We start from the raw sequence: 12,043 nt of genomic DNA, 5'->3' as shown, positions 1-12,043 counted from the left end.
AGATTGTTTTGAATTAAGGAATCACATATTGTCTTAAGTCGACAAGATGGACAAATTCCTTGCGCAAGTCTACATGGGACTCTGTTTATGTTCGGAGCATCTTTGATTTTGGTTAACCATATTATGACACTAGCGTCATCTAACGACAAATACTTGAACCATAATAGACGTAACACTTTTTGAGATAGGATTTTATAGCTTTATAAAATTGTTGGTGCGATAAAACTGTTTTTATTTATTTTTTTTGAGTTGTAGCCCTGTTTGAGTGGAAGTACGATATAATATAAATGCTTCAAACAATGTTTTAAAAATATATTACCTATACAATTTCGAGGTCCTGCGCTAAAAGGAGTATATTGATAGGGATTTAGTCTATTTGTTTCTAAAAATCTATTCGGATTGAATTTTAAAGGATCTTGAAAAGCATCTGCATCTCGATGATAAGCAAATATGAATAACATCACATCGATTCCCTTTGGTATAAGCATTCCGTCTGAAAATAAATAAATGATAAATAAGCAAAAGTTTCTACTACGTGATCAAATAAACCAATTACATCTAAACACTGAGAAAATATTGTACATAGTACCAATGAACGCCAATCATTGACTTTTTTTACATTGATTCAAAGAAAATTTTGTTAATACAATAAATACGTAGTCATTAATTAATGACCATATTTATTATTACAATGTAATTCTATTCATTAAAAAATAATGAATATAATCGTTAACTTAATTAATCGTTTTATCGATCCAATGACATTTTTCATAATACTAATAATTTGTTCATTGTATATGTTACTGGCCAAACCCGATTTCAGGACAAACGCGTTAGGATAAGCTAGTATGGCCTAGGCCAAACTAGTTTGTCCTATCGCGCGTAGGCCAAACTAGTTTGTCCTAGGCAAAACTAGTTTACCAATAAACAATGTGTTCTGGGAAAGGCCAGATGGAAGAAGGTCTGTAGAGCGGCCTAGAAAAATGTAGAAAGATGCAGTCAAATAAGATCTACAGAAAATGGGAGTTCGACAATAGGAATTAGTGGCACAGGACCAACAAACATGGAAGGCAATAGTAAACGCGGCAAAGACGCACGAAGAGTTGTAGCGCCATTGATGATGATGAAAGTAGTTTATCCTGATATAAATACACACACTTCAGGCCAAACTAGTTTCAAATTAGTTTATCCTGACATAAAGACGCACACTTCAGGCCAAACTAGTTTATCTTGAAGTGTATGTTTTTATATCAGGATAAATCAGTTTAGCCTAGTCTAAACCAATTTAATCTTGTCGAAAGTACATAATTGATTACAGATTAGTTGCTTATTTAAACGCAAGTTTAGAAGACACTATTAAGAGTTTTAAGACTTTTAAGTATTTAGGGTAAATAATAAACCGAGATGGAACTTGTATAAAAGATATAAAAATGAAAATAGTACGGGGAAAACAAGCCACGAAAGCACTCCATGGAGTGATATGGAAGAACACTCTAACTAAATAAAACAAAAAAAATTTTCAGTGCATAGTGCCGAATATTACCCTACAAGAGCGGAAGAATGGCCAGTGACAACAAAAATACGAAATAAAATACGAACAGTTGAATTGGAGTTTATGAGAAGGTGTCTACAAATTACCAGGTAGGATAGAATTTGACCCAGGTAAGCCTGGGTCAAATTTCTCCCTATTTAGTACCATCCTTGGCTTATAAGCTTTCATTTGACACCTCATTTGTCATTCTACCTGGTATAATGACGGAGGAGTTGAGTTCACGGACAGACAGACAGACGGACGGACAGACGGACGTGGATAATTTAACGTTTCCACATTTTTTCAAAATTGGTGAAAACAATATTAATTCGTACTCGATTTTATTCGTAATTGTATATTTTCGTTTAATTTTCTCCAAGGCCGGTCCAGTCTCTGATATTTCTAAGCCATGAAATCTGGCGCCTACCGGGACCCCGTTTTCCTTCAATCTTACCCTGGATGATCAGTTGCGCGAGACGGTACTTTTCGTTTCTCATTATGTGTCCCATATAGCTAAATTTTCTGACTTTAATGATTTTTAGCAGTTCCCTATCTGTACCTATTCTCTTCAGAACATTTTCGTTGGTGGTGTGGGTTGTCCAAGGTAATCTCAAGATTCTTCTATAAAGCCAGTGTTCAAAAGCTTCTAACTTGTTCATCAGTATTTTGTTGAGTATCCAGGCCTCCGTTTCATACAAAAGTATTGACCACACATAACAATGCAGAAAGCGACATCTAAGGCTGATACTAATACTACTGTTTCAAAATAAGCTTTTCATTTTGATAAACCCTTGTCGGGTTACCTCTATTTTCGCTCTTACTTCTTGTTTATAATCAAGTTGATTGTTGAACCAGCAACCAAGATATTTGTATTGGTTTACGTATTCAAGCTGTTGGTGTTTCACATGTATTGGAAGGGGTAAGTTTTTGTTCCTTGATATTTTCATAACTTTGGTTTTCGCAGTATTGATCTTCATCCCCATTTTTTCACAATTCTCAGTAACCCTATGTAACAGTATCTGCAGACTATGGTCCGAATCAGTCATTAATACCGTGTCATCTGCATAACGGATGTTATTTACTCTTTGACCGTTTATCCTGATTCCTTCTGAAGAGTTGTAACGGTTCACGTTATGAAATTAGCTCTTTAAATATTTTTATAATTATCTTCTCTTGATCTCTTAATTAATTTCCCTAATTTTCGCGTAATTAACCATTTATAATTATTATCTTTTATATTTAAAATTTCTTGCGACAATGCCACACCTAATTATGTGTGGTATCACTGGTTGACTTGTATGACACCATACCTCAACATCGTTTCGTCAGTTGGCAGCGAGAAATATTACTTCGTGTACTGAGGTCGTCCTTGTGACAGACGAAAAGAACCGGAGCTTTTACTTTTAGTTGGGAATTGTTCGGAGTGGCATGGGACAAATTTAGGTCAAGTCCAGGTTAATACCTAGTTTCAGAAAATGTGAATTCCGAACTATGGACCACCAAAGATATTAGGAGTATTTCCATCCAATGGGGTTTTCTATTATAACATCATCGAGTCTTATGGTAACTACAATTTTTATATTAGTTTTTTATAACAATCTGTTGTCACTCTGTTTCATGGTGACCTATATAATTTTTCCAATTAAATCTTATGTGTAAATTTATTCAGCGAATTTAGTAGTTATCTTTAATTATTCCAAAATCTTTCAGAGAAAATCCTAACCATAATTTTTAGCAATTTATCGGTGTTTTTTATCTTTGAATTATTCCATCATTAAGAAATATCCTATAATTATTTTAAAGAAATCATAGTTATTCATAATCCACGTCTGTAATTAGACCAAATTAGTCCAAATATTCCAGTTACATTTGTACCATTTGATAGGGGAGTATTTAGTTTATATTATGTCTAGTATTTCATAGTATGTCTGTTTGTTGACTATCCCTATACCTACCCAGCAAACAGGTTTGAGCCCAATTACGTGATGATTACGTTAAATTTACGGCAAATTTCAACGAATACGTAACTCGGTGATTTATGACGGAACAAAAAACGTATTTCAGTGCCAAATCATTCACCTATATATTAGTGCTTCCTTTATACATGTCTGACGTTAGAATAATATAAAGTCATAATGACGAATATAGTACATGTTTTTTATAATAGGTGTGAATGTCGGTTACATCGCAAAGGTACGTTTATTTCACGTAATAATAACGAAACAGAAATAAATTCCTTTGGTTAAATTTTGAGAAATATTTTTGAAAACAAAATTTTACAACGGTGTTGGTTAAATCGGTATCGCTTGAATTTTACTTACTGTATTTTATGGACGTCAAAAAATGAGATGTATTTCACGTAAAAGTAATGTAAATAATAGCAATATTTAAACAAAAAGTTTATGATTTCGCTTTTAAAATCATTTAGCATACCTATTTCAATCCAACCTTGATTTGAAACTATTTTTGCTATTTTTTTCTTTAAAAATATCACAGGAGCTAAAATGATGTTGAGTCTAATTTTCAAATCCCGCGCGGTGATGACGTACTACCAAGCCTTTCTCCTCCTTTAAATACTATCACGTGACCACGGTACGTGATTAACATAGTTGGTTCGAAAACTAAACTAATCGATTTATCGAATAATAGGTACGATTATTTTTTATATTATTCTGGTATTGAAATAGATTTTTAGTAAGACCAATTAGTTAATAGTAGGAGAAATTTAAAAACAAAAAGAAAATCGTAATATTAATTTAAAATAAGTAGAATAGTTTAACTGTAATTTAAAAATAATCGATTTTTATAATCGATGATCATAACCTCTAATATCAGCTTCTCACAACAAAAAGTGAAAGTGAAACGTGAAGAGCTTTATTTCCCTCGTTCTATTTTAGGCGGGTTTATTTATAATAAATGTCTTTCGTATTAACGTTTACCTCACTGCTCGAGGGTTGAAGTGCCGATGATGCAATTAGAAAAAACAAGAAAGTGTCCTCCTCGAAATAAAAAGTGACTTGTGTTGTGTTTTGTATTTTGTGTTGGCAAATTTTTTAATATGTTTTTAGGTCGGTACCATTTTTGGTTCATTATCTTGTATAATAATTACAAGAATAAAAAACCGCTAAACGCCGTAAAAATGAGTGGCGCATAAAATATTCCAGCTACAAAAGATCTGATATGAATATTACGTGGCGCGAAAATGGATTTTCATTTGATGCAAAACAAAATTCTAGTTTTATTTTAAAAGATTTTTCCATAATATTTGCTAAATTTGAAGTAAACGCGCCACAAAAGAGTAACTTTGATACAGTTTGAATTTTGAAACTCTTTTGTGGCGCGTTTACTTCAAATTTAGCAAATATTATGGAAAAATCTTTTAAAATAAAACTAGAATTTTGTTTTGCATCAAATGAAAATCCATTTTCGCGCCACGTAATATTCATATCAGATCTTTTGTAGCTGGAATATTTTATGCGCCACTCATTTTTACGGCGTTTAGCGGTTTTTTATTCTTGTATCAGGAGTTTTTCAAAGTTATTTATAAATTAAATGTATGAAGTTGAATGCAATGTTCCTCTATTACACGTCAAGCTTTATAAATGGTCACCTTTGTTGCATTATCTCCCAAATGATCTAGTGTCCATCGAATGTACACTAGATTTTTTTTTCTTCGAAATAGATTGAAAAAAAATTGAGATGGCCGGTAAATGAAGTCGGATTGCCCGTTGCCAGATCAAATTTAGCGTCGTAACCACTAAAACTACATAAACCATTTCGGGAATAATCGTAAATTGGATTATAATTTTGTAGCTTAAAAACTTCTAAACGGCTTAACCGATTTTGATCAGTAAACATGAGTTTGAAACGTATTGACCAGTAGTATCTGATGGATCTAAGGTCAAGTATGAAAATTGAAGCTACTACAGGAATTATTGAGCTTGAGAAACCGTTTTTCCCACAGGAAATAGATTTTATCATATTTATGAAGCCTATAACCTAAAAAATTCAAATTTTCCGGGATATGAGGTATACACCGTTAAATTCGTCTGGTGTACTTCTATAAACGCTAAGTTATTGGCGCAATTTGTAGGTTGAAATGTTGAGTAATTGTCGAAAAACCAAAATTTTCAAAGTTTAGTTTTTCAGTTTTTCGGCTATACTGAGCCGTGTGTATGTCTCATTCTGACGGCTTAGACACCATTTGAAAGCTGAAGTCAACACTATTAATTTGATGTATTTGCGGTTCTCCTGGCTCTTCTTGATCCGAATATATATACCCCCAAAACATATGCCGTTTTGTACCTACCAAGTCCTATAGCTGGCTTATGGGTGGTCAAAAGTCACAAACTACACCGGTTCTAAATCGGCCCTGACCCCCTCTTCAAACACAGAGGAAAAATATCAAATCGGTTTAACTTTCAAACACACATACATAATATATCCACAAACATTTTCCCTTTTTTAAATAAAAATTAAGTCACATTTCTAAGCTCTATAACTTTTGAATGGTATAACCGATTTTCAAAATTAGACATGCGTTGGAAAGGTAATGATCAGTACTGTTAGAAGCCGCAAAAGTCGGACTTAAATTTTTGAAGTTTTTGGGAGTTTTGGGGGCCAGAACGAAAAACAGACCTAAATAGGAAGGGCCGTAAAATCGACACCCTTAGACCAAAATGGATGGTTGACATATGAATGGGTGAGTCTTTTTCTGAACTTGAAGATGGGAGTTGGCACAATTTTCAATTCAGTCAGATTTAGAAAATTGAAAATTTCGTGTATATAATAGTGTCGCGTGTAGGGGGGCGTATTTCTGCGCCACTGGCGAGAACTGCCGTTCTCTGGTAATTTTTTCGATATAAAACTAACAGCTTCGATAACCAATAAATCGAAAACTATTAATTTTATCAAAAAAATGTATAATGAACATTTTTTGCTTATAATTAATATTTTTACCAGCATTTGCGGTCAAAATATAATAAAAAATTTCCACCCTCGAGATGAGGTGGCAACAACCCCATGGTAAAAGCGTCTTTCGGCATCATATAGATTTTGATACTTGGACTATCCACTACTTATTGTCAAATTTTCAAGCAAATCTATCCATTCTGTAAAAATTGCGAAGTGAAAAATTTCAGTTCCTGGACTAATTATACTTTTGGAGCTCTATAACTTCTGAACGGTTTACCTGATGTTGATCACTAAACATGAATTTGAAACGTATTGACAAGTAGTATCTGACCAGCATCCAAGATCGAGTATGATAACTGAACGTATTACAGGAATTATTGAGCTTGAAAAACCGTTTTTCCCGTAAGAAATAGATTTGATTATACTTATGAAGCCTATAACTTAAAAATTCGAAATTTCCCAGATATGAGGTATACACCGTTAGACGCGTCCTGAGTCCTTCTACAAACGCTCAGTTATTGGTGCAATTCGTAGGTTGAAATTTTGAGTAATTGTCGAAAAACCAAAATTTTCAAAGTTTAATTTTTCAGTTTTTTGGCTATGGCGAGCAGTGTGTATGTCTCAGCTTGATCGCTTAGGCGCCACTTGAAAGCTTAACTCAACCCTATTGATTTGGTGTATTTGCGGTTTTCCTGTCTTTCCTTGAACCTAAGATATATACGCCCAAAAAATATGCTATTTTGTATCTACCTAGTCCTCTAGCTGGCTTACGGGTAGTCAGAAGTCAAAAATTAGACCGGTTCTGAATCGGCCCTCACCCCTTCTTGAAACACAGAAAAAAAAATTCAGATCGGTGTAACTTTTCCACACACATACATACATACATACATACATACATATCCACAAACATTTTCCATTTTTTAAATAAAAATTGAGTCATATTTCTGAGCTCGATAACTTTTGAATGGTATAACCGATTTTCAAAATTAAACATGCGTTGGAAAGGTAATGATCTGTGCTATCAGAAGCCGCAAAGGTCGGGCTTAAATTTTTGAAATTTTTGGGAGTTTTGGGGACGAGAACGAAAAACAGGCTTTAAATGGGAAGGGCCGTAAAATCCACACCCTTGGACCAAAATGGAGAGGTAACATATGGATGGACGAGTCTTTCCTAAACTTTAAGATGGGATTTGGCCCAACTTTCAATTCAGTCAGGTTTAGAAAATCGAAAATTTCGTGTATATATAGTGTCGCTTGTAGGGGTGTTGTGCGCCACTGGTGAGAACTGTCGTTCTCTGTGGATACAACACAAATGTTTTAAAGTCTCTAAATTCTACTAAATAAATACATTGTTAATACTTTATATGCTTGTTTTATTTATATCATGTGAGGATAATAATTACGTGATTCATAAGTTAAGTCGAATTATTTACGTGAACCGAGGACGTATCTTTCACGTGAATACTAAATATATACATTCCCTAAAAGATACGTTAATCAACAAGTATTGACAACGTGAATTTCCCGAAACATTTTATTTCTATTTAAGGTAAATAACACATCTATTTAAGACGAGTTATTCACGTAATTTAAAGACGTATTTTCAATGTGACATTCCAACTAAATTTTCACTTGAAATTCACGTAAGCAATTTACGTATATTGGTGACAAATGTACCCAAAATTCACGTAATTAACACGTCGGTCTGTTTGCTGGGTAGTAAGTTCGTTAATTCAATATTTAAGGTGTTTGTACAAATGAGTTGATCTTTTGAGTAGGTATATTCCCACTTCTTTCCTTGGGAATCAGTTTTGTTATTCAGATTCTGAAATATTTCCTGAATAATTTTATGTATGTGAGAACGCATGAATCTGCAGTTTTAATGAAAATTGGTTGCTCGTTCTTGTCATATTTTTTTCCTAGCATTTATCATGGTGTCATAGAACTTATAAGTTCACCATTTATTCTTTTGTCTTTCTTACTTATTATTACATAATTATTGGTACGTTATCTATGTCTGGTTATTCTCATACATCTGTTGTAGCAACATGCTATAGTTAGCTAAGACCAGCACGAATTAAGTTTATGTAATTTTTAGAATACTTTAGTCAATAGACTTTAGATATTTATGTTACTTTTGGTTTAGTTTGGTTACATCTATGTTACTTAGTCTGTATAAGTGTGACGAACACTGCCTCACACAGTCATTAATTTTTATTTTGTCTTATTTTGATTACTTAGTTTGGATAGGCTCATATTACCGGATGAGGGTGTATGTAGAGCTAATTTATTTGTTTTATTCAATATTATTTACCATTGGATCCAATAATTTAGTTTATTTAGTATTAGTAAGAATTGGTCCATAAATTTGCCTGATCGTTCTTCTTTGGATATGCTCTTATATAAATCTGGTGTCCATTGATAGTCCGATTCTGGATAAGTGTCCGATTCTTCACTTATCTTGTTATTTGGTTTGATAGGCTCGTATTACCGGATGTGGGTGTACGTAGACCTGATTTGTTTATGTGATTTAGTATTGGTGTAAATTGGTCCATAATTCTTCCTGGTTGTTCTTCTTTGGATATGCTTTCTGAATCTGGTGTCCATTGATAGTCCGACTTTGGATTAAGTGTCCAATTCCACATTTATTTTGGTTATTTAGTTTTGGATTCATTTGGTATGTTTGGTATGTGTATTATTTGGAATTGGTGAGAATTGTTCCCTAAATCTTCCTGATTGTTATTCTCTAGATATACTATTATGAATCTGGTGTCCATTGTTAGTTCAATTTTGGATTAAGTGTTCAATTCTTTACTTATTTTAGCTACTGATTTTTTTTATTCACTTTGGTATATTTACTTGTGATATGGTGCGAATTGGTTCACACCTCTGCCTGGTTGTTCTGTCCTTGGATATACCCTTTATAAATCTGATGTCCGTGGATAGTTCAATTTTGGTTTTAGTGCCCAATTCGACACTTAATTATGATTATGAACTTTAGTACAATATTTAGTTTTGTTTGACTTTTAAGCAATATGTTAATATTTGGTAGCAGAGAGTAACATAGTAACATTTTAGTATGGGTTGAGTCATGTATTTATTTATTTTTCCTTAATCCTTAGTTTATGCTCAGTGGTCATCTTGCGAATCAACGTGGATTGTTAGACTATGTATTGCAAATTTAGTTGTTAATATTTTGAAGTTTAGGAAAAAAAAATTTTTTTGATAAATTTTTTTTCCGAGTAGAAGGGCATTGTAACGGCTCACGTTACGAAATTAGCTCTTTAAATAATTTTATAACTATTTTCTCTTGATTCTTAATTATAATTTCTCTAATTTTCGCGTAATTAACCATTTATAATTATTATCTTATATATTTAAAATTTATTGCGACGATGCCACACCTAATTATGTGTGGTATCACTGGTTAACTTGTATGACGCCATACCTCAACATCGTTTCGTGAGTTGGCAGCGAGAAATATCACTTCGTGTTCTGAGGTCGTCCGTGTGACAGACGAAAAGAACGGGAGCTTTCACTTTTAGTTGGGAATTGTTCGGAGTGGTATGGGACAAATTTAGGTCAAGTCCAGGTTAATACCTAGTTTCAGAAAATGTGAATTCCGAACTATGGATCACCAAAGATATTAGGAGTATTTCCTTCCAATGGGGTTTTCTATTATAACATCATCGAGTCTTATGGTAACTACAATTTTTATATTAATATTTTATAACAATCTGTTGTCACTCTGTTTCATGGTGACCTATATAATTTTTCCAATTAAATCTTATGTGTAAATTTATTCAGCGAATTTAGTAGTTATCTTTAATTATCCCAAAATCTTTCAGAGAAAATCCTAACCCTAATTTTTAGGGATTTAGCGGTATCTTTTATCTTTGAATTATTCCATCATTAAGAAATATCCTATAATTATTTTAAAGAAATCATAGTTATTCGGTATTTAAATCCCAAATAAACGTCTGTAATTAGAAATATCACATAAATTCTTGAAGTTCATATTTTGTCATGTATCCAGTAATTTTCTGTGCCTAACTAATGGCCTTTTCTTTACATTACTATCTATCCTAAAAACACTTTCCAAGTTTTTCTTCTTTCCTTTCGTTAATTTTTCGTACAGTGGGAAATTGAGATAAACGAGAATTGTTTTTGTAGCCACTCCCGTGAAAACTTAGACCTCTAAATGCCATCTGAGAGGTAGGACAATTCCCAACCGCTAGACACTTGGGGGAGCAAACAAGCTGGATTCTAGCTCCATTTTCTGTCGTCTTCACACCTGCACCTACGGATAGGACAGGTTAGCACTCTCCGTGTGCTCATTGCAGCGTCGAACTTTGTATGGAATTTGTTCGATGAAGGTATTCGTTTGGGAACAATTAATGTGGTGACTTTAAGTAACTATTGTGGTCTATATTTCAGACTTTTGGGTTAATGCACTATGTTTATTACTTATTTGTTTTCAGATTTAGCTTACCTGTGTTTTTTTATGTGACATATTAAATTTGTATATTAATATTTAGTTCCCAAACTACGGTATCTATGGTAAGTTACTTGTGTGCACAACGTAATCAGTCCCAGAAAGTTAGGGTTTTATACTTTATTATTGGTTTGATATTTATTTTGTAATATTAATTGCTTGTTCCCAGATATTTTGTTGTCTATTCGCTTTACTTCGTTTGTTCGGTCAATTCAAGTCTTTTGTTTAGGTATTTATCGTAACTTCAATCTATTTCATTCATTTGTATATTTAATTTTGCTTAATTCATTATTGTAATCTCTCTTCTTCAGGCTAGTGCCTATTTATTTGTATTATTTTCATCTTTTTTGGTTTCAATTTAGTGGTACGTAGGAAGCGTACTATAACCATTTGGTAGAAGTCTCATGTGAGTTGTACCCTATATATATGTAAGAGGTATTTAATTTTTGTAACAGGTAACATTATTGTTGTTATCTTAGATGGATAACTTTTGTATAACTTTGTTATGTTAGAGTCACATTACATGCATTGTTTTACTCAAAGATTGTCAAAAATCTAGGTAGTAATTTTTAATAAATATTTACTTATTTTGTATATCATTTATTTTTATTATTCCTTTATGTTCATGTTTACCGATTTAATATATTTAATATTTGACAGCAGTGTAAGATACCTGGGAGAGTGATCGAAGATCATTTTCTTGGCGCCCATAATTTGTTAGGTTTATTTAATTTGTTCGTCTTTAGCAGTTATTCATCTTTATTTATTTTCAGTACATAATTCTTATCTTAGTCTTTACCTTTTCTAGTCATCATCATTATCTACTTTGAGCTAACTTCGAGAGGCATGCAAACGAGCCGTATTCATCCTTGAGTGTCAAGTTGTTCTCTTGCATCTCTTGCTAGCCAACTCTAATGAGTTTGCATTTGTCTGTTCATACTTTTATTATTTCAGTCCATCTGTTCTACATCTTACCATTATTTCCCCCCACATAATACTACTGCAAAAGGTAGTATTTTGGTCACTTCAGCTTTTCTTAATGTTTTTAGTACTTCGGCTTCTCCAATGAGAAGCTATTTTCTGTTTTTTTTCATTTTAGTTCCC

At 32.9% G+C, this 12,043-nt stretch overlaps 1 protein-coding gene across 4 annotated transcripts in view; it reads right to left on the bottom strand.

Moving 5' to 3' along the window:
- Nucleotides 1-12,043, bottom strand: part of LOC126881332 (cytochrome P450 4d2-like) — a 190,855-nt gene that overhangs the window by 22,242 nt on the left and 156,570 nt on the right. For 3 of the 4 annotated variants that reach the window (XM_050645557.1, XM_050645564.1, XM_050645572.1), the window contains one exon: nucleotides 320-493. The exons of the other annotated variant lie outside the window; for it this stretch is intronic. In XM_050645557.1, the coding sequence (XP_050501514.1) occupies nucleotides 320-493 (174 nt within the window). The remainder of the gene's footprint in view (nucleotides 1-319; nucleotides 494-12,043) is intronic. 4 annotated transcript variants of the gene reach the window in all.

Source organism: Diabrotica virgifera, chromosome 1 (assembly GCF_917563875.1).
Source record: "Diabrotica virgifera virgifera chromosome 1, PGI_DIABVI_V3a".
In the NCBI taxonomy this organism is placed as follows: domain Eukaryota; kingdom Metazoa; phylum Arthropoda; class Insecta; order Coleoptera; family Chrysomelidae; genus Diabrotica; species Diabrotica virgifera.
This window is presented reverse-complemented; position numbering and strand designations above follow the sequence as displayed.